Source organism: Convolutriloba macropyga, chromosome 5, assembly GCF_964194025.1.
Source record: "Convolutriloba macropyga chromosome 5, txConMacr16.3, whole genome shotgun sequence".
Taxonomy (NCBI): Eukaryota; Metazoa; Xenacoelomorpha; order Acoela; family Convolutidae; genus Convolutriloba; species Convolutriloba macropyga.
This window is the reverse complement of record NC_134472.1, coordinates 69182449-69206811: the sequence shown is the minus strand read 5'-3', so window position 1 is coordinate 69206811 and position 24363 is coordinate 69182449. Positions and strand designations below refer to the sequence as shown.

The window sequence follows — 24363 nt, the reverse complement described above, 5'->3', positions numbered from 1 at the left end:
ATCCGATTAGCACAACTGAGAACTGAATACTGCCCCCAGCTAAACTCTTGAGTATGATCTGTAACAATGTTGATAACCGCCGTCCCAAATGTGAAGTAGCACTAAATGACGTAAAACACATTTTCAACTGCAGTAAGAACATCACGGAGCTGGAAGCGATTGACCCGTGGGAAAGACCAATAGAGGTAGCTAACTAGCTGGACTTCATACTATCAGCCAACACCACACTGCACAGAATAATTCGCCCTCCATGCCCCCTTTCCCCTGATGTTGACGATGCCTCTCCTGGCCTCCCTAACCCGGGGACCATATGTCATTCACCATGGCTTAGACGCAGAGAGGTCGCAGCACCACAAGCAAGTTGTGGACAGGCAGTCACTACACTACTACTACTAATATATCGATTTTTATTACGATACAAATGCAAATAATGTATCACTTGAAAACGGCAATAAGCGCCGGTATCCCGCCAAAATTACAATAGAACCGATTGTATATTTTTAACTGACCTTCAATCGTGAACAACCGCGAATAAGTTAGCGCCTTAAAATCCGAATGAGCGCATTTTCGATCACTCAAAAATGAAGTCGAGCACGAAGAAGTCACTCGAAAGGTCAAAACACTCAAATTAGCGAACGAATGTTCTAGAATAATATCATTCAGACAAAATTTTGGATAAAATAGACACTAGACTATAATAACTGCTTCAAACTTAATTGGAGAGCAATTAACAATTTTCGAAAACCATTATATTCGAAAAAAACCACCTTTTCGAAACATCAGTCTCAATGCAATTGTCCGACTGCTTTTTGGGATTAACAGCTGCTGGAACAACATTAATGTTTTATAAATATCGCATTCTCGTTTCACATAGCCGACGCTATTGACGATGGAGCGTCATTCAGCTCCGATGCAAAAAATGCCCAGATATCCGCATTGGACCAATTGTGCCATCACATTGGGTATAATTCCACACTTCTATCAAATAGCATAGTGCTTCCCCTGAACTATTTCGCAATACCGAGAAACAATGAGCTTATCGAGAGTTTGATAATGATAATCCCTGGTCGACTCTGACTATTATCTTTCCTAAATAATGGTATCATATTGATTTTTGTATTTAGAAATCAATATATAATTAAAAAATATATTTTTATAACAAAAGGCTGTCAGGCTGTTGGTCATGAAGTTATCTCAAGATTAACAAAGCGATATTAGAAACTCTTTATAAGATATATGAAAAGATAATAGAAGATCGGTTCAGTGCCATTGTTCCATTACACTCACAAGGCTATTTTTAAAATGACACAGTAAGGTTAGTAATTTTTTCTGTTCCTTGATGCTTCAGCGTGCAGTAGAACTGATTCATTATATTCCAATAATAAAACAATTCACGTGTTTCAAGACAGCCTCATCCTTTTTTAAACATTCTTTGCAACTTTTAAGATGACTGTTCCAAACAACTCTTATTGTGCTCTGCCGAATAACTGATATAACCTATTGAAACTGCGAGGATCTGAGGGTTATGACTCTTATGTCAAAAATTTACATGAACGATTGTCGTTTGCATTAAAAATTTGGGTAATTTTAATGTAAAAAATAAAATACTTTTCAAGATTGGTCAGCTGGTGATCCTTATTTTCAGGCAAAGTTGAGGTAAATTAATGTGCGTTACGGTAAGACAAAACTGCCCGAACGTTTCAACAAAGTTAAGGGGTTTTTAGGTAAATTCAGCTGAACTTCATTTAGTGGGGGGGGGGGGGGCAATTTAGTGGGATGAAATGCCGCAAAATATTTTAAAATTTTGAAAAGGCGGATTTCTGTTCAACTAGCTTTAGCAGGGCAAACTTTAGGGCCACCTGGAAACTGTAGTCAAGTAATTTTGAATTTCAACTTTGATTGACGTTCGCCCGATATTCACTAACATTTAGCTAAAATTGTTGGTCTAATTGATACCGAAATTGCCTCGGTTATTCGATTTTTGCTTTACCCTATTCACCTAACATCCTAATGTCAACATGGCCTAATTATAAGTGGAACTAACCAATACAATTAATACATACAATTATAAGGGTGTAAAAACGTCACATACTCTCCAAATTTTGAAAACGTGAATGGAACACAATGGAATAATATGAATCAATTTTGAAGTATGATGAGAACTCGATCTAGGTTAGTATTTATAACTAACGAAAGAGTGGTGATAAATGATGACTCACGGTGGCTTTTTCAAGGCATCTGAGTAGGTGATGGTGTTGGGTCTCGAAGAGGTTGGTGCTGGAGCCAGAGTTATTATCCAGCTCCACTTCAAAGTCCAGTCCCTAAAACAGGAAAAAGAACATAACCGACTAAACGTCGGAAGAATTGCTCTCGAACGACTAGTGGGAGCTCTAATCAATTGCAACCTGCTTCAGTCGGGGGGAGGGGGGGGCAAATATGACTAAGAAGTTTAATAGTGGGCTTCAAATAACCACATTAGAGGTTAAGATATATTACTATTTAGATTTAAAGTGAAAATGGCACCAGTTTAGGCGCACTTTTCATTTGACTTTTAGTATTAAATTGACGCCAATTGAGTTCGGCTGCTTGAAATTGTGATTGAGAGAGAATTTTAGATCACGGGAAACGCAAAGTCAAGGGTGTAGAAGTCACTCGAAAAGTCAAAACCGTCAAGCCAAAATTTTGCATAAAAAAGACACACGTTTACAATAATTGCTATGAACTTCGTTCAAGAGACATTAAACAAATAAAAGACAATCATAACAAGAATTCCGCAAAGAAACTTAAAAAAAAACGACGATCATAACGGTCGGGTTATTAGTAAACATCAGTTTAATGTTTTTTTTTTCAATTTTAATTGAATAAATGTATCTAATGCCACAACCTTTGAACTTCAAACACAACAAATTGAAAAAATTTTGCTCGAAAAAAATTTATGTATTAAAATTTTTTGTCCAATTCGGGCACTCGCTCACTCCCTTTTTTGATTAACACAACTATTCCTTACTAAATTTTTCAACGCGATTGTGATTTTACAGAGCTACAACAATACAAATAATCGCTAATTGATATAGTTGCTTTATTTCAGAAATTAATAAAACTATAAATTTTTGTTGCAAGCTGCTGAAACCGGAAGGTAGTGCCCTATGCCACCTTTCCAAAAAAACCCGAAACTTGGGAAAAATTACAACTGAGAGCATTATATAACAATGAGTGAACGCATTATTTTTGTACTTCATACGTAGCGGGAAAATGTTAGCAAAATGACGTTAATTGTAATTAAACATGATTTGCGTGGGAGGAAAGAAAATCAGAAATTCCCAATAAATCTCCAATTTAGTCGCACATTACAATCAGTGGCCACCGCCTATCCCAACAACGCTTAAGAAGGCCAGGCGCAGGTATGACGACAAGGAACGGCGCTGATTAGTTCCCATTTAGTGGAGCCTCTTTCCAAGATACTTCATAACTACCATCGCTTTTAACTAATCACCTAATGCAGCTTTAATCATTGCTTGTTTCTTCCCTTTTCTTGTTCCCATTTTGTTCACTCCTATCTTCACTATGTCCTTTCGGTACTTATTCAAACCCTGCCTGACAACGCACCCCATTTTGCCCAACTGTCTTTTTTTTGCTTGTTGACTCCTACGCACAAGTAGAGCTAAGAATGATGCTTCTCAAATTAACAGCACTGTCTCTGCAGCACTTAAACCACCCTCCCCAAAATGGCGCCCTAAACACCCTAATCTGCCCACGCTTAATGCTTAAAATACCTTAAAATTAGAGATAATTCCTCGACCACACCACACCGCATCCTGAATAGCAACATGAAAGCATTTCTGCCGTAACCTCTAATTGGGGAATATTGGTTGCACAATTTAATTTGGTACAGGAAATCACGCAATAATTACTTCAAACATTTCTAGTGCAAAAAATTGATAAACCTATGAGCACCTCACAAACAAACCCAAATTATTTCATACGCTCAAAATATCATTTACTACCCCAGCCCCCCCCCCCCCGCGGCGCACGGTCGAGACGTCAAGGATGAAACAAAACACCCAAATGTTAGCATAAACCCCCCCCCCCCCCCCCCCCCTACCGATGCGAGGCAGTTTTCTAACAACGGTACCCGGTTACAACGAAGCATAATTAGGAAACGCAAGAAGAGAGAATGTAAAATTTCCTCCCAGTACACGCAGAGCGCTTAATTATATGTAGACTTATTGGACGGAAAACCCAAGGACGTAGGGGGAACTGAAAATAAAAGTAAGCCCAATATTAGCTCAGTACCAGACTTGTTTGATTGGATATGCTAATTCGAATCGTATTTTTAGTTGCATTCAGTTGACTGAATAATAACTAGCCCAGCCTCAAGATTGCTTCTAAATTAAGGACGGCAGATATTCAAGATTGGGCTACTTATAAAACGCGGCTATAATCTTCAATCGCTCCAATTGTATTTGAGTGGTTTTGATGCCTGCTCCGTATAAAACACAAAATACTCCCAGAGACAAGAATACATAAAAATGAGTATACAGCTCTTCACAGTTTGACCATGAAAAAATTATGTTTGAGGCATTTCAGACAGCTGAATGAATCCAGAGCTGGTCGCTGAAAGGTTTAATTTCAAAAAATGTAAAAACTGAATTTCAAAAAATTCAGTCTCGCAAATGAAACAATAATCAATAATGCTGATAAAGACCAAGTTATCAGCATCCGTGATACCCGATAGAGGGAATTGGTGACAATTATTTTCTCAAATTAAAAAAAAATAATGAAAACTTCCAGCAAAGGTTTCAATAGTTGCATTTTCATTGAGCATAATAATTTCCATATTTACGCAGATAGTATCAGAAAATTTCATGTTTGGTTTGAGAACTGATGGGAAAAATAAAATTTCTAGTACAAATATCCAAAATTGCAGTTTTACATTTTTTAGTTTGGAAACAAAAACATTCAACTTCTGAATTGAGCTCATAAGATTACATAGTTATACCAAAACAATTGCTCAGTTTAATATTGCTTCTGTTAAAATAATCGAGTATTTGGAAGCTTTTGAAAAATGACAAAGAATAAAAAATTTTCGAAGCTGTGAAGTGATTTGGTGGAATATTTAAAAAAGATAGCAAACCAAAGGGGATTAAATGCCCAAAAAATGATTAATTGCGTCCGCTTATATCACCGATGCCAATGCAATGACTCCGACCTCTTTGTAAAGCTTTCTACATGAGCCGTTGGACTTTGATACAAAATAACAAGTGAATTTTACTACTACTACTACCACCACCACTTTTTAGGTGTCAGGACAATTTACCCAGTGCCATTATACCCAATGCCATTATACCCAATACAAATATACCCAATGTACTTTGATACTTCCGTTCAATAATCCAACAACAAATTAGCAGTCGTTTTTACCCTATGTTTTAACATATTTAATGGCCATGGCCATGCCTCAGCGGCCCGTGGGACTTGATATGAAACTATCACAACCGAACATGGGATTAAATTATCCGCTTGTTAAATCATACGTGTAAGAGCTATTTTCTGCTAATTAGTACTCGGATTATGGTACGAAAATATCAATGTGAATTGGGTATAATGGCATTGGGTATTTTGGCATTGGGTATTTTTGCATTGGGTATTTTTGCATTGGGTATAATGGTATTGGGTAAATAGTCATGTAACCCATTTTTTAATTCCGGTAGTCTATGACTAGACTCAAAGTGCTGGCGTTGAGAATTCGGTTTTCGAAAATCTTTATTTTCAAAAAGCATAGTGCACTGGTTAATTTGAGTTCGTGTTTGCGAAAAACCACCTTAAGGGGGTCATCGTACCCTTCTATGATAAAAAGCCAAAAAATTGATAACTTCCGAAAGAGTAACCTTAACCTCTCCGAAATTTTCCATGAATACGAGTTGCGCCTGGTGATTATACAAATTCAAATTAACCAGCGCACTAATTTTATTACTTTTTATCATAGAAGAGTAAGGTGGTCCCCTTAATTATTTAATTTCCTGCTCTTAAAAACCTGGTTTTCAAAAGTGCTTCCCCTGAAAAAAAAATGGTTCCCGAGACTTGGGTTGCTAGATGTTTCCAAAAAACCAACTTGCAGTTGATTTGACGTGAAGTTAGGGGAAAGTTACTGTCAAGTTAGGATTGTTTCCAACTTCACTTTTTTGTAAAAAGGGAAAAAATAGTTAAAAACTCCCATGTCTCGTGTCGGCGTTTCTATCAATATATTGTGAATTGGTCTGGCGTAAAATTGGCAGTTTTAAGGTATTGATATCATCATACTTACTCGGTTAATTTGGACTCTTAGACAGAAATAACGTCTAAACGTAGAGTCTTTAACGCTATAAATTTAAACCTACACACTAGACTTCAAGAGGGTGCAGAGGGGGTTCCAAAATTGGAAGATTTGCCCGTCACACCATGAAATTACGTCAACACAGCAGTTTTGGTGAATCACATACTTAGATACAACTACAGGTCTTTGAGAACTGCTCAGGCACTTCATGCCCTCAGGTTTTATCAGTTTATCCCACTTTTCAAGACAAAAAAGACACCAAAATTGTCGGTCAGACGAAACAACGATTATACGAAGAAATGACAGTTCGGAAAAATTCACTAGAAAGACCAATCAGATTGATAAAAATGGTACACACTTAATTTGAGGGCAATTAACGAATGAAACGAACCAATATTTAGTAGTTTTAAGCGGCTACTTCTTTCTTTTACGATATTTTTTCGATAAAGAAAGAGTGCTGAATAAACTAAAAGCATCTTTAATGTTAACAAAAACCGTAATGTAAGCAACAAAGATTTGAAGCTTAGCAACTCAAATTTATTTAATTATGTTTTTGGAATTCTCTTTCCCCTAGAAGAGTGATAAGCAGTACATCCGTTCCCATAGTCTAATAGTTGTTTGTTTTCTTCGCTCCAAAAACTCCAGTTCACAGAGACAGAGGTATCATTTGAACGATGCCTTTCTCAACAAGAAAACCAACTTAAGACTCCGATCTAAAATAAAGACCAACAGATAAATAAGACTTTTTTAAATAAACTTACTTAATGCACACAATCTGCTTAAGCTCTGACTACTTTCCGGATAAGACCCTTCGTTAAACATCTTCTACAACTGAGAACAAAGAACTTTTTCTCCGCTTTTGAACTCTAAATAAGTGATGCTCTTCGACTTTTCCTGATAATTTCAACACAAAAAGTCATCATTTTTGATTAGCTACTTGAAAAAAATCTATTGAATTAAAAATTAGGGTGAAAAACTCATTAACTTTCATAGTTAAGAGATATTAAAAAAGTCAAATCGACTTGAAAATTCGAAATGCAAAAGTCGAACCGTTTTGCAGTTTTTTTGAGACCAAGTTGAAGCGATTAAGAGGGAAACCTAATTTTTCAGATAAACCACGACTTAAAAATAGACAGTTTAAACAAACTATTTTCGTGTACTTTCATTCAAAGCGACATTGTTGTTCCAGCATTTTTCAAAATAGTGGAACATACAAAAGAGGCCGTTTTTCTTTCTTCGGTCAAATTTTCACTTTGAGTAATGCATCGTAGTGAAAAAAAGAAAGCCATCATTGTGTAGCCTGAGAGGCTACTTTATATATATTTTTTAAAAATCTAGAAATTTTGAAGCATGTTGAAAAAGGGGAGCAATTAAAAAACTGGAAGGAAAAAGGAGAAAGAGGAAAAGTATTGGGGCGTTTAGGGAAAGGTGTCCGAAATAAAATTAATATAATTGTTAGTAAAAATTTGTTAGAAAATTATGTTGACACAAATATAATGGTTTATAAAGAAAATTGTGTAAAGTCAAACAAAAGCAAACACGCTTAAAATTAAATAAGAAAATATTTAATTTTTTTCTTTCTCTTGAGGAAAGAACCAAAAAGAAATGATCTTTTTCACATTGCTTGACTTCGGAGTCTTATATTGACTTTGATGTTTGCACAGTTGAAAATTGATCAGCAACCAGATTCAAAACAAACTCTTAAAGAGTCTTTTATTTTTTACTATAAAAAAGAGGTCGCACTTTTGGTGAAGTAAAACTTTTCCTTAATTACCACAAAGTAATCGTCAAAATCCTGTCATCCAAATAATTAACGGTTCTGTTTGACTTCAGATAGTTGAACTGGTCCTATACGGTAGCACGTTGAAAATAGAACAAGCAGTCATTTGAGAAAAACGAAGACAACTGCTATCGTTTTCAACACTGCACTGTTCTTATCAACTTATATTCGGTTGAATTTAAAACATATTCTCTCCAAATCAATTGACCCATTTTATTACAGCAGCCACCATCGTAAGTCAATTGTCATATAAAAATAACAGTTTTTAGTTACAAAAACATTTTCAATTCTTTCATTGTTTGTCAGAAAACAAATAAGCCGAAGAACAAACATAGAACATGTGAATCTAAAATGACTTGAAACAAACTTGATGCCGAAAGTGATGACTCTAATGTTGATCACATCTTGTTATTTGGAAACAGTGAAAAAAATGTTCAAGTGCATCTTGAGTTAAACTGATTAGCAAAAAAAATCATTCTAGCATATTTTAACTTGTAACGTATAGAAATAAACGTCTGTGAAAGATGTTTTGTGATGCACAATAATTGACATTGAATGCAGTTTTATCTTATGTAGTAAAATTATATCAAGGAGAGTGCGCTGAATTTGTCATTCTGCATAATAAACAAATGTGTACTCCCGCTTGCTCTCGGAAAATTGCTTGAATTTGGGCTTTGAACAACTGACAGTCAAGAGCTTTTATCCTCAGAACACAGAAAATTTTTTGAAAAAACAGGTATGTTGGAACATTTGTGCTCTTGAGTGTTCGGGGTTACTGCTTCAGTGAATCGCATATTGAGAGACTAGTGGGCTGTAAGTCTCTGAAAAAACCTAATTTGACAGGCGGGCTTTAGTCGTTCATCCTGTTTTTGAGAAAAGCCGGGGGTCAGACTAAAAATCGAGTAAAAAAGAACGCAGCACTAAATTAATTGCTAAACAGTTGGTTTGAGAGCCAATAATCAGTTAAACTCTCTCAACTTTAATAACACGGCGCTGGAAAAATTCAAATTCAATCATTAAACTTAAAATCGAAAATAAGTAGGGGTCAATTTTGCTTAAAAGAAAGCGAAGCATGAAAGTCAGGACCCATTGTCACAGTTTGCTTCAACCAACTTTGCTTTCTAGATTTAAACTACCGCCAACAGACTTTCATTCAAAACAAGTTTGCGTTGATTCCCGGAACGGGCAGCACCTGGCAATGCTAATAAAAAGCATTAAAACATAAGCAAACAAACGTCGGGCAAGTTGCTCTCAAACGACTGATGAGTGGTTGGCTTCAAAAGTAGCTAGCGGCGGCTTAGTGATGCTAGCTTAATCTTAATTGAGGGGGAGTCTCAAGGGGGGTTGAACGTGCGGGGTTGGGGGTGGATGGGGGTCAAATAATTTGTCCCCTCAACAGTTTTGGTGAATCGCACACTAAGACAATCAAGGGTAAAAAAGGCACTAAAACCTCAAGGCAGCCCAACTTAGTCAATTAGTTCGCAACTACAGCGCATTTTTCCAACTTTCTTGCCAACTCAGTTGCCCTCCTCACTCTAAATTTTTTGCCTACATTTCATCCTCTCGCACTAGCAAAATCTCACTTTTTACTCTCTCTGAAGCCTTCTTGACCAAAAACGCATAACTTTTTACCCTTTCATTCTTTAAGTACGTTAGAACATAAATCCTAGTCCCCCGTGCTTTGAGCCCAGCAGCCGGGCGTCCTTCGGGTGACTAAGTTTTTTTTTTAGCATATACAGAGACAAGTATGGCTCTAAGATTACTGCTCAGCGACTTAATGTCCATGCCTTAACTATTGTCATGTTTATCTCGCTTTGGGGAACAAAAAGTCAAATGGTCAGACAAAAAAACTGTTAGAAAAAAGTCGGTAGTAGCAAAATTTGCGAGAAAAAAGAACAGTCGGGCTAATACAAATAAATAAAGTGCAATTAAAAACCAACGTTATCACGAAAACCAGCGTTGTCCGACAAAAAGCAATCTTTATCTTTATTGGTTTACGAACAGAAAAAACAAGCGTTATCTTTAATTCCCAGCTAAAACTACAATGAAAAATAATTGTAATCTCGCAAGCGTTCGGATATTGAGCAACAAACAATTTCTTCACTATCTACACGTATTCAAATGCAACATCACATGCAAACATTTTTGTCCACACTACAGACAAGCACAGCCCAAAAACAGGCCCAAAATGCAGTTTGGTAAAATTGAACGCTTCATGACGTCAGTATTTTCATTTTAGTCTCGGCTGATCAACTGGGCTTAATCTAAAATTGCTTACAAGCATGCAGAACTTTTTTCAGCAAAATTTAATTAATTTTGCAGCAAAAACGAACATAATTATGAAGAATTGGCATCAAAAGCGGCAAAAATGGAGATCAAGTCGTTGTAATTTGGAACCGTTAATCTAATTTCTCTATATTTTCCTAGCTGAATAGAGAACTTTTTGCAGTTGAGTAGAAGTAGCCCACGGCACAGCAAGAGACCAAATGGTCTAAAATTGACATTACTTCAAAAACGCATTAGCCCACCAAGTAGGCGGGCAAACTCGCACCGCAACTGCGAAATGCAAAAATACCCAAAGGGGTCACACACACCCGCACTGTGGTAGGATGGAACAAAATCAGAGCGGGATTAAAAATAACTAACGGCAGGTAAGTAGGGAAAGTTGCGCATAATACCACGTAAGAAACGTAGATTAAAAAGAAGGAAAATATACGCATGAACTTTTACCAAACCAGTGTGTATTTTTTTACCTATTGGTGACAGGACATTTTGCACGCGTTTGATTCCCCAACTTTCTCCACTTATGCTACCATGTTCATAGCAATACGTCCGTTTTTCTTATCCTCAAAGCACTAAAAATTGTGAATAAAGTCACAAATTGGGGCAAGGAATTGTGTCATATAATAACGGTAAGAACGGGGGAAGAAAACAGTTAACTTTTATGGACTTTTTGGTCCACTTATTCTTTTTATTATTTTGCTTACACATTTTCGGGCTGCTTTTGCTAATCTATTTTAGCAGTTTCTTTACCACTGAAATTAAAGGTCCCGGTAAAAGCCTTCCAGCGCACTTGGCTGAACTGAAAACGGTCCCATTTTCTAATAATAACACTGGACTTTTCCGGGTTAATTCTTAGCAGCTCAGCTTTCACCTTTTTTCTTTTCGTATACTATGTTCACAACTAATTCTTCACTCTACAATCTATATAGGAACAATTAATAAATAGCACGGAGAGAACGTAGAAACAGCGATTTAAAATCTACAAAGCAACCATTCAATAGAGTTTTTAAAAATCAAAAAGAGCAGGTTTTAAACATAACTTACTAATCCTTATTTAAGTGCTCAAAGCTATTTAAGCCTCCACCTCAAATGATAATGTTACATTAACAATCTTTCAAATGAGGCAAAAATCTTCGATAACCAACTACTTGTGCAAATTCATCGAGCAAGCATACAGCATAAACTTTATCAGAACACTGAGGAAAAAATTTCAAATTGCAATTAGGAATAAGTCTAACAAAAGAAAAAAATTGAATTTCTGAAACCTATAGGAATTATTGGGGCAATTAAGTATTTGAATATTTTGTAAGAATTTTAACAAAAACTTTGATTATGAATGCCTTCGAACAAAACTAAGAGCAATTCATATCTCTTTACTCTACAAATCAGCTCTGGGGTTACTTTCTTTTAAAAAATTAGTAGTGCATGGTCAAAAACTTGTAAATATACAATTTTATTTTTCATTGTGGATCAGCAGCAAAACTAACTAACTCCTTTGCGGAAGCTCTTGCATTAAGGATAATCATTTAAAAACAGCAAAGACACCATTATACTAAAGATGAAAATTGTTGCATTCCATCTTTTGCTACGGATCACTTCAGAAACTCTATAACATTTCGAAAATTGTCAATAATACACTCACCAGTATTTTCTCTGCGTTTAGAACAGTAAACCGACAGAAGATAGCATTGCCCGAAACATTTACAACGATCAAAGACAAACGTCGGCACACAATTCTTTAATAGCACCGATGAAACTTCACAGACAATGTGGGAATCAATGACTTATGATACCATACAGAACGATGTTTCCAAGAGCCAATGAAAACTGGCGAGCAGATTACATATTCCAGATTTCAAAAATAGTAATGCTACGAAAAATCTATTCTTTCTCTTAATTATGATACACTTGATCCAGCTTCAATCAATGGAGTAAAAAAACACTGAACCATGAAAAGGAAGATTTAAAACAAGGTTAAAATTACACCGGAAAAGCATCGATCCTTTTAAACGTTGAAAACGAAGACAAAGAAAATGTGCTAAAAAAGGTTTTGCGGGTCAGCTACTAGAAAAAAACGATTCGAAATGCTAGAAAAAATAATCAAAGCACTATTTCAAATCGCTTATTGCTGTTCTTTCTGTTAAGCAGAAGAGAAACCTCATTGTGAAGCAGAAACAGCGCTAAGTCAGGAGATGAATGAAAAAGAAACCAACGCGTATAAAATACCCCTGCAAGTCCCACGATTTACGAATCTAATTCAAATAATACTCTGGAAGCAGATTTTTGGAAGCGGGCAAGCATTGGAAAACGTCGGGCAAAAAGTAATAATTATACTTTCTCATCAATGGAAGCAACAATCAGATATGAGGTTCCACTGAAACCAAGTCACCATGACAATCAACCAACAAAGAATGGAGCCAGCAGACAAAAAATCAAGATCAGGAACAATCGTCAATCACGTAATACAACCATCTCACTTGTTCTCATATTTATAAAAATGGCTACAGTCCTTACTTTAAACTGTCAAGGTATAAGTTAGTTACTACATGAAATTGTCAGAAACTCATCACAAATTAAGAACAATCGATAAAACCAATTCTGTAATTGCACTGCAGGAAAAACAATATAAAGACAGTTCAAAACCTCAGCAATTATAAATCGTTGCGAAATGCTGTGCATTATTAAACATTCAAACAAAAAATAAGGCGGGACGCCAAAACTCGTAACCCGTCAATGGGCAGAAGTTATAGAAAATATGTTCCTTAATAGAGCAAATTTACAAAAAATTTTTGAACGATTGATCTGGACTCAATAAAACAAGTACTGATAATTTTTCGTCTACTTTCCAGAAAATCAAACAGTTCACTAAGTATATTTTTATTTTTAATAGCAGGAATTTCAGCGCAAATGACCCAGTCGACGCTTCAACTAATGTAAGGGTAGGGGACAGAAGAGTGAAGCGATAACAACAAATTAGTCATTCCGCAATAAATTTGATGTTTTGACGTTTTAAAACTTAATCCCCATTTGATAAGAACAATAGCAAAAAACGCTTTCATTACATATTCATGGTTACAAACTCAGTTGAGAGGATCTTTACCTTTCAACACAAAATTGAGTGATATTAAATTTTGCAAACAGACTCATGCCTTAAAAAACAAGAACCACGTTGGAAGTTACACCTAGTACCGTTGAAAATTAGGATATGACATCATAAATGTTCCATATCAATTTCTAGAGATACTGCGAAACTTAGCGAAACTGAGACACTACCGTAACTGAAAAACTTTTAAATCTAATCAAAACCAATGGACACACAAATACGTCATTAAGGCTCAGTTGAGAGATCAATGCAGTTAGCCAGCTGAGAGATTATCTCAGTTATCTCGACATAAAGGATCAAAACAGGAGAAAAGAAATTATACACAAAAAATTGAACACACAAAAAGCCCAGAAGAATTGAAAGTATCTTTTCCCTCAATTAAAACTTGAACTTAGATCTGAACCGCAAAGACTCATACGGCCTCATAAATCTACCGTTGAAAAAGACAATGAGCAGTTAAAAAACATCACGGAACAATCATCTCAAATGCAGATTTCTATAGTGAACTATTGTCAAAAGACCTCAGATGGCTCTGATATATGCAAAATCATAGAACGCTTTTCAAAAACAATCAGTAAGCATATCAAAAAGCAAAACGCGATTCAAATCAAACGAGGGCAGATATGGTATTCAAATGTTTAGTAGAGACTTTGCGCCGGGATGTGACGGTTTTACATCTGATTTGAATTAAAAAAAACATAAACCGACGACTGTCGGAAGAATTGCTCTTGAATGACAACAAGACAATTTAATTCAGGGTCTGTAGCCAAATCAATTTTTCTTTATGCGTTCTAACAACCTTGCCCCCAACTGGATTCGAACCATTGACCTCCCGATCCATCGCCACCCGCACTAACCACTACAACATGATTCACTTCTTTTCCCACACTGCAGCCAATTATATATTAGCAACAAGCTTTACTTCGGAGAGAGCAATAGAGATCACTCAAAAATGATGAACGAAAGCGTTAAAAAGTCACTTGAGAAGTCAAAGAATGTTCTAGAAGAAAAGCGCAAAATTGTCAAGCAAAAATTTGCATTAAAAAAGACACGTTTACAATAATTGCTATGAACTTCGTTCAAGAGCAATTAAAAAACAATGATTTCTTTTCCCCAGAGCCAACTAAACTCTTAATTCGGACACAGCAACTGAGAACGTGCCAAATGAGTTTAGCATCTCTATTAGTAAGACTCCTACTAAACTCAATTCCTTGTGTGAAGTTGATAACTTCATGCTGCCAAGCTCGCTTCATACCGATAAATTTGAAAACGCGTCTCAGCATCCATACTCAAAAAATATTGGATCTCTTTGATAAAGATATACCAAGTTGCGTATCTACCAAACCGCAGAATTAATATGGCTGTCTCGATAGCCAGTTAATCAACAGGAAAATATAGGCAGAAAACTTCCAAAGACAACTGGATGAACTAGGCTGCCAAATCATACTTATGAAAACAAATGAAAGTTTGTACAGAAAAGGCGGAGCATGGATTGAAGTAAACGACAAGCTCTCGAGTTTCTCACAAATGGAGAACGGTACTAAACAACGTTGTCCACAATTTGCCATCCTCATTATTAAAGGTAAAGAGTATGCTCATACAAGCTACAGACAACAATATGATTAAGTCTAATACAAAAACGTATGATCATGATATCACTCCGTTTTCAAAAACAACATCCGTAAAACAAATTAGAAAAACCGAAGGTATTTCTGACTGGAGTAAACAAATTAATCACACAAGTGAAAATTAAACACCTTTGTATATAACCAAAATCAAAGAACAAATAACCAAAATCAAAGAACAAATTTTAAAAAATTGCCACTGAAATTTCTAAATTGCCACTGAAATTTCTAAATTTCGTTTGGGTGAAATAAGCTGATCTGCCAGTTCAGACACCTAGAACTCAAAAGACCTTCATTCAGAAAATTGAAATCTGTCCCAAAAGATCAAGAGTAAGACTTCACAATTTAAAAATACCAACTCTAGCGTATAAAATGATCGATCTTGTAAAAATTTCTAAAAGCATAAAAATGTGACATCGGTTGTTCAGACTAACCTGTAAACAAAACAAGTTTTCAAAGATTTTATAAAGGACCAGGCATGACAAGTACTTCAAATACAAGGGATTGTTGTGCATAGACTGATAATCGAAAATAAAAATGAATTGCACGCAAAACTTGAATTGCATAAAACAATTTTAATTTTGCTATTAGAGGTTGATGGATCATTGAAAAGAGTTCACGCTTTGCGATTTGCCAAATCAGGGGTTTCTGAATACATCACTTATTCTCGGCAGAAACCTTATTTTTAAACCGTTAATAAATCATTTCAACATCCATTACATCCATTATGTTACTCGTGAAAAACGAATTAAACTTTTGAATTTCTGATTTACGAACGTCCATCGGATGAAATAATTACAAAAGCTACCGATTAAAAACCTTACCAATTTGTTAAGATAGGTATATGCTAAGACTGAAATTCAGTTGCAGAACTGACTTCATCTTGAGTTGAAATGTAGAGCACCTATTTGATCAAATTGCATTTCACTATCAATAATTAAATACATTACCCCTTCTTATACGCCTTTATATTCTATTCTTTGTTAATACTTTACATTTCTTTGTTAAAATGATTAACTAGTAAAAAATGATTTGAAGCCGAAGAGCGCAGAAAACTCAAACAAACAATCTTGTGTGTTCATTTCAAAGTCATTCCGATGAAAGGACCCAACAATTCAAAGCAAGCCAATCAGTCGAATTTCCGTTGCATCATGACCATTTTCTAAATAAGTCGGTGATTCTCCTGTAAAAAAATGTATGGGAAAGAGACCTATAATGAAAGCAAAACCTCCATTTAAGTAGCTGGGAGCGAAACCTTTCGTCCGCCCACGTTAGGTGGGGGGTTGAAATAGAATGGTCTTTGCGCACGAATACTATTGAGTGATATCATCGTCAACCATATCAAGCCAAAAACAAACTAATTGGAACCTGGTTCAAAATTTCTCTTTTTGACCTGCTATCGAGGTATATAAAAATCTTTAAAATAGTTACAGTAGTTTTTAAGAAGTACACAATATTTGCGACTGAACGCAAATATTTTGAACGGAAATATTTGCCTGATTAGGCAAATCAGGCCTAATCAAGTGCTACTAAGTTAATCTATTTTCGACCGATTTTTCCTACTTTTGTTTCGTAAAAGACCGAATGAAGCACAGTAATAGTAAAAAAAATTGCGGTTCAATTATCTTTTTTTTAATCGAAACACCAATATCTAAATAATAATTTTGCATAAATTATAACACGAATTTCAGGTTTCAAAATTTTTGTTTTGAGATCGTAATAGATTTTTTGTTTCTGATAGTTTGTAGTACTTTTAATTACTTTTTGCTGCAGGCGGAGTAAAATTGAGAGTGTTGAGACAAGTTTGGTTCACATGAAAACATAGCTGGCAGATTGCCAGAAAACAGCCGCAATAGATTCGTAGATCGGCAGTCTAAAAAAAACAGTAAAAAAGACAGACCAAAAAAATTCGTCTTTTCATTGAAGGCTGATCTGTTATATTTTGATTAAAAATCTGTATAAGTTATTGCTGCCTCTATTAGCTGATCTCAAATAACCTTCATTTGGAGTGACACACCCATTTGACCTTATCTCTTTGAATTAAAGTAAATAAAAGTCAAACTCAAAGTGAGGAGGTCATTTTTGGCAAAAAATGACGTCACACATGCATTTCAGTTGAAATTGCATAACGAATGAACAAAAAGTGGCTGTGACGTCATATGGTCGTAACAAAAATCATGACGACGAAATAAAAAACATAGCCGGAAGAATTCCGGAAGCGACTCGAAGCGTAAAAACTTGACAAAAACCCTAATTGCAGCTGCAACCATTACCTTTTTAAATAAACCTCAAACTCTTTACCCCCCCCCACCCCCCGGTCTGATCTAAAAATTGGTGAAATTTAAACCACTGTCACCAAGAGAAACAAAATGCCGCAAAATATTTATTATTGAAAACGTTTGGTAAGGATAAGTGCAAAATAATTAGGATAGTCAAAACACAGATAGTCTCAAACAGCTGACAAGGCTATCAACTGCCCTCAAATTATTCATGATTCTAATCTCAAAAAGATCGCTAAAGCAAACGGCAGATAATAATAACTTAGAAACTAAATTAAATTTTTCAAAAAATAATGCTCAAAGTTAAGAATCAGAAAACTACTACAGTTAGATTTCTCATCACTGCAATGAAGACAAAAACAACATATACTTTTTTCTTGTTGTATATATGCTAGACAACATGATTTCAAACTAATTCAAAAATTAAAATAATCATAGAAAAGCAACCGAGTAATATTTAAAGGCGAAAAAATGTTTAAGAACAATACCAAGGTCGGAAAAAAATACAATAAAAATTAATAAGTATCAATTCTGGAAAACGCTTTCTAGTAAACTCCTAGTACTGCCTTATGTTGAATGAAATCAATTGCAACTCAATGAAATCAATTGCAAGGACGAAAATCTAAGAAAGAGCCGAAATCATTCAATTTGTTATTAACTGAAAAAATCAATAAAACCAGTATAAATGTAGGTGATAGGACGGAGCTAGAATGATACAAGCTAGAATGTGAACAATATGGACACAATGTAAAGAACATGGACACTTTGCAAAAAAAAGTCAAAAAATTTTTAGGACTGCATTTATTAAAAAAATTTAACTGTTTTTCAAAAATTTAACGCTAACAAATTATTGACGTTTTTATCGAAACGAAATTAAAGCCCCTCATGGTGCACAAAAAGAATATTTCTAGTAATTAAAACCAAAATACAGACAAAAAACTGAGAAAAATAGGGAAAAAACTACCAAAATCGGATTAGCATATGTACAATTTTATAAAACAAAATTACATCGAGGTAAAAAGAGGCATCAAGTATATGAATTGTTAACGGGAAGTTGTCATATTGACTGATTTTTGACAAAAAGACGGCTAAAAGATCCAAAAATGAAGAAAATAATAGGAAAAAAGCCAAAAATTAATTAAAAAATCAAGAAATTTATGCCAATTTTGAACTTGAAACGCGTTTTCAGGCTCTGCAAAACACTGTGCTATTAATTTCCAAGGTTTACATTTCAATATAGCATCGACTAAGAATCATTTATACAAAAAACCAAATTACTATTAAAAAATGGGCCACTTAGACGATAAAACGGCTAAAAACGGTTATCTATATGTGCCATTCAGTCAAAAACTACTTTTCAAAGTCAAAAAGTCATTCACTAAACGCAGCGCATGATCAAAAAACTTCTCTCACTCAGAAAAAATTAGTTCACATGGCAATTTTTCTCACTTTCGCTTTTAGGTCACAACAGCGTCTGAACGAATAGTACTTCCGGTAAAAAAAACATTAAGAAAACCAATACTCCTCTTCGAGTCGTAAAAAACCAAGAGAAGGCCAATAATAGCCCCAGCTATCGCTGTGCGGCTATTAAAAAGGATTCTTTAAATTGCCGTAATTTTATTGACATGTAATGCTTTGTTGTTTATTTTCTCTTACAAAAGTTGACAAGGTTTTTAAGGAACTTCAATTTGTTGTAAAAAATTTATGTTTATTACAGGCTAAGACAATTGCTCACAGTTAATTTTGAAAAAAAAGTCCATTAAAATTATCCATCGTAATTTTGTCCGATTTCGTCCTACTCTCACGAGATAATGACCAAATAAAGTTTACAGTTATTGTTTGTTGCGGTTATTGTAGAAACCATTGCAATTAAAAATCTAAACTGGGTTAATTTGCATTCTCTGTTCTCATTCTTGTTGAGCTGATTCTGGCGATCAGGGGCGTCAAAACAATGTTCAAAAGCAGACAACCCAGTTTCCTCGGTTTTTAAATAGTCAAAATCAAACCTAATAAGAACCATAAAATCATTATTTGCGCATTCAGGTTGCCCATGTTGGTGATCAAAACACTGACCAATAACAAAACATAGGAGCGCAATAATAGCCTGCTGAGAAGATGAGGGCGGGGCTATTAAAAACGCAAATGAGTAGATGTCTCTCGTAAACTAACTTGCAAAATTAGGACATAATAAGTATGTTCAGGCATCTAAGCTAGCTATCCTGCAAATTAAAAATTCGAAAACAAAAATGCATGAAAACGGATTTTTTTCCACAAAAATACAATATTGTGGAGCTATTTGCAGCGCATTACCAAGGAGAAAAAAATAAATATATAATTTGTGTTCGAAGATAAAAGACTTATCCCCAGTGAAGAAGTAAACAAAGAGCAGATTTATTTTGCTCCGTTTTTGTCTAACAAACAAACAGTGCAATCCTAATTCATAAACAATTGATCACGATTCGCACGAAAAGTGCTGTATATAAACATTAGCCGTTATTTCACAATTGCAGAAGCGCAGCTTATACTCTATCCCAGCATTGTTTAACAGCAAATCCCTCTCAAAGCGATTTTCCCTAAAATATTCATGAGTTCATTTTCAGTAAATAAACAAAAAGTTTCCCCGTGACGTCAGCAAAATTTGTACAGGACATTTTTGCGCGGCATGTGATCAAGTAAAATTTAGCAGATGTGTGGCAAAAACATTAATTTTTCACGCGGATACATTTTATGAATGGGGCATTGAATATTATGAATATTTAATGCAAAATTGTTCAACCGCAACTGACAATTATTTACCCAAATGTGAGTTCCAGTTCCAAACAACGTTGTAAAAGTTTATACAAACAAAAACTCATTCCGAAGGCGCCACCAAAACAAAACAAAACAAAATGGTAAATATCCTAAAAGAATGAGTCAGAAAAAAAAGAGACGAAATGCAAATAAGTAAACGCATCTACGCATCTAAAAAATTATGAAGCATAGACAATTTTTATATTACTTTTTTTAATCAAACGTTCATGTTATTAGTTCAAAAAATGTCATTAGTTCCTAGTTACCCCTGTGAAAACGCTATGATCATAGTTTGAAAAAAATCCTCAAGTAAAATTGTGTTTAAAATACAAACTATAGGTCCACGATATAAGATACTTAAAATTAAATGCACTGTATCAATGAAAAGCGTTCCGGTGGCCGGTAAGGATCATCAATATGAAAAACCAAAAACCAATTTAAGAAAAATGAAAGACAGCTCGTACAATTATCCTCTTAGCACATGGAATTCAAACATAATTTATGACAGAACACAAGACACGGAATTAGGTATTGACACAAAGATTTACATAGGCATTAGAGTGAAACTTGAAAATTGTCTCTAGTTGATCTTACTGATCAGAGCAAGAACAAAACATAGCAGCAAAAGTAATACAATCCAAAAAACTGAATGAACTAACGTGAAGGACTTAAATCATAAGATGACAAAATGCACAACAAAGACAGGCTAAAATCAAAAGTTCGCAATTTTTTGCAAACAAAAAGCGTCAAAGTTATAAAAGCAAATATCTAAGAGCTTGAACCATTACTTAGGTTCACTTATGGCTCAATAGCAACGGATGAGACCCACTCTTAATGAGAACAATTGATCAGACAACAAAATGAACAACAACGCATACAGGTAAGTTCAAAAACTCGCTAATATTTTTTGAGAATAAGTATTTAAGTCAAAGAAACGTTTAGCTATGAACTGAGGGCACAAATTGATTCACTTATGCCTCATTGGCAACCAATGCAAACTGCCATTAACAAGACTAAGTGATAGGACAACAGAGGTTTTAAGAAAATACGGGCAAACATCAAAGAATTCACTAATATTTGACGACAACAATTGGTTTTAAAATCACCATAAAGCATTAGCTGCCGGGTCAGGAAACCAAGCAATTGCAAATAGGCGGGCTCAATTAGAGTACGTATGTGTTTAAAATCAAAATAGCACTCAGAGAATAAACACTGCGAACAGAAGTTACATTGCAGCGCGTGAAAAAAAAACTCTGAAAAACCGAAAATTCGCTCAAACACCAAAATCTACACCGCTTCAAAAGTAGTTTGTAAAAGATCACGGTGCAAAACCTCATAGTATTTTCGCTCCGTTTAAGACTCCAAACAGACTGAAATGACAAATCCAATTTGACCTCTGGATGACATTAAAAGGTAGAAAAAAAGTGTGAACAGATCTTCCCACCAATACCAATCAAATCTTTACATTGTAAAAAAGATGGTAATTTCCATCAATAAACGACTCTTAGACCACCTCAATAAAGTACAATTAAAATACAGCACGAAAGGTACTCTACTAATCTTGCGGTCTTCTAAGAGAACCCTAAGAAATGATTTAAAAAAGACAGAATATATGTATCACAACATGGTTACTTCAAGAAAGAGCGAATTTCCCGAAAATAAGTACTTCACTACTTTTTATATCAACCTGAATTGTTTGAATTGTCCTCTTAAAAAGACTTCTGCTGCCAAATTCTTTTCCCCAGAAGATGTAATAAGATAATTCGATCTGTTTCCATAGATTTCCTAATTTATTGTCAAGAATTCATAAACATCAGAAATGAATTCCACAAGAAATCAGAGCCATTTTACAACAACCAAAAAATGAACTCAGTGGACGCTAGTAAACACGCACAGAATGAATCTCTACCACTTCCAATGAACAAGAAATTACTCATCGAAAAAAATGTTAGGTTCGCATCATGTTATGAACAAGCAGAAAAAAGTTTGTTGTAAATACGAAAAGTCATTTCTTCACCGGCTTTCTAAATTATTGGAAATTTGTCTCCACCACTCACACTATTTCCCCCAATTTTTTTGTTTAAATAAAAATTTGCTCAACTGTTCGATTCAAAAATTATGGATCAAATGAGTGCAAAAGAGGTCAAACCGCGTTGTTTCATTGGCTAGCTGTGGTCTAGAGCAATTAAAGAACAACTATGAATGCCTAAGTGATTACTTTTGGGCTACGTTTCAACTCTGCCTCGCCTCGCCTCGCCTCAAGTCAGCCCTGTATGCTAAGACATTTGCACACGCAAAAGTTATTCTCTATCTATTACAGCTGACAAGCAAATGCTTTGAAACAAAATACACGTTCGCGAAAAAACTCTTGGTTCTATAAAAACAATTGTACTCTCCACCGCTATGTTAAAAATTAAGTCATTTCAACAATTCCCTCACTCAAAGTGAACGAAGGTTTTAGTTTCCAAGAGTATTTGCAGTCATATGTTAATGGTATCACGGCAAATAACCAATAAGCAAAGCTCGACAATTATTTTTTCATGGTTCAAATGCAGAAAATCAGAAAACTAATTAGCGTAATCATAACTTAACCAAATAAACTTTAATGTAATTGACACTGCCGTGATTGTACTCCCCAGGGGACTAGGAAACTATCAAAACCGAAAATGGGAACCAATTAACGAATTATATATACATTATGAGTTAATTAAGAAAGCCCCACTAATACATTAGAAATTTTTAGTCGTAAAAATGATTAAAAAATTCAAACAGCATTCGGATTTCATTAAGCAGAATTTATTTCACACCTGATTTTTCAATGTAATCGGGCAAAAGTATGTGCAAAATTTAAAGTAAAAAAGTTTTTGCTGTAAGTCGTAAAAAAACTAAAGGAAAACTTCTGCGTCGAAATGTTTTGCTTCTCACAATTTGATATCCATAACACCTTTGTTTTGCTTCAAAAAACATCACAACTATGTTGCTTCTTAAAATCCTGGTTGACATCATAATCTTGCACAGCTTTGTGATAGCAGTTATCGCCCCGTAACTACTGCTCAAGTTTTGTCGGTAATTTTCTGTGCGAGCTGTTATTATACTCAATCATAATAGTCAAAAAATCTTTCCTTAGCAATAAAGCAGCGCTTTCATCAACTTCGGGGGTCCGAAATTTTTTCTCTATCAGTGACTACTCACGATTTACAATTAAGAAAATGGCAATTTTGTGCGGCATACAACAAACGAATGTTTGGCGCAAAGCGAGGGCGGGGGAGGGGTTACGAATCGCCAATCGATCGTTGTTTGGGGTCGAACGTACCATAATCGTTCCATAGTTTCATGAATTAAAGGGCTTTAGGAAACTGACCTGCATCTCAAGTGCTTTCTTCTTCGCCACGAAAGCAGTTCCGCTTGCATTCTTCGCCAGCCTAATCCGAGCCATGCGCGCCTTCTAAAACACAACAGAAACACAATTATTTGTGATTATAGCAAGTTCGCTCAACCTGATGTCACATACATGATTCAACACTTCTAAAGGATGTCAACCTCGCGACAAACAGAACGCATCCAAAACATTTTTGACGCCAATTATTAATAGGTACCAGAGGGTTTGATTGAGATCTAAGACCCAGAAAAGTTGTTCATCGAGGCAACACCTGAGAGGGTGAAATATCAGTTTCACCATATCATTTTCGCACCCTTAAAGTTAATTGTAAATGCTAGTCTCCACGTGTACTCAATGTTCCACCATGCATAGACTCTGACCTCAGACGCCAGTCAGTTTTTTCTATTTTTAGCTGGACTTGCGATAATTTCATTCAGTTTTGCATGATATTCGGTTGATTACAACAGGCGAAAAAAATATTTTGAATTTTTTCTTCCCACCATCTCCCTAAGTTGCTCGTATTCTCAGACGATATTTTTGTTATAAAACTAATACTTTTAGCTAATACGTTTAGCTATATAATGTCATTACATATTCTGGAAACAATGTCAATTTTGCAAAACTTGATCAATTAATCTGAAAGTAGCCAAACCAGTTTGTAAACTCTTGTAAATAAGGCACATTATTTAAAAAATTTGCAATTTGATGAGCAAAAACATTTTTGAACCTTAGCTTTCATAAAATGTAAAGGGCACTAACTAGGGTATTAATTTTCATTTTAAACGCGACTGGGAAACGTTAGGCTAAAATT

The 24363-nt window shown here is 35.1% G+C and overlaps 2 protein-coding genes across 5 annotated transcripts in view; one reads left to right on the top strand and one right to left on the bottom strand.

The window, feature by feature from the left end:
- The window catches only part of LOC142339590 (membrane-associated protein Hem-like), a 479910-nt gene that overhangs the window by 124334 nt on the left and 331213 nt on the right, over positions 1–24363 (top strand). The window lies entirely within an intron of this gene.
- LOC142339592 (potassium voltage-gated channel protein Shal-like) overlaps positions 1–24363 on the bottom strand; it is a 109010-nt gene that overhangs the window by 20500 nt on the left and 64147 nt on the right. The window contains exons 3-4 of the mRNA XM_075389738.1: positions 23535–23618; positions 2220–2321 (exon numbers count right to left, since the gene is read on the bottom strand). Coding sequence (XP_075245853.1) covers positions 2220–2321; positions 23535–23618 — 186 coding nt within the window. The remainder of the gene's footprint in view (positions 1–2219; positions 2322–23534; positions 23619–24363) is intronic.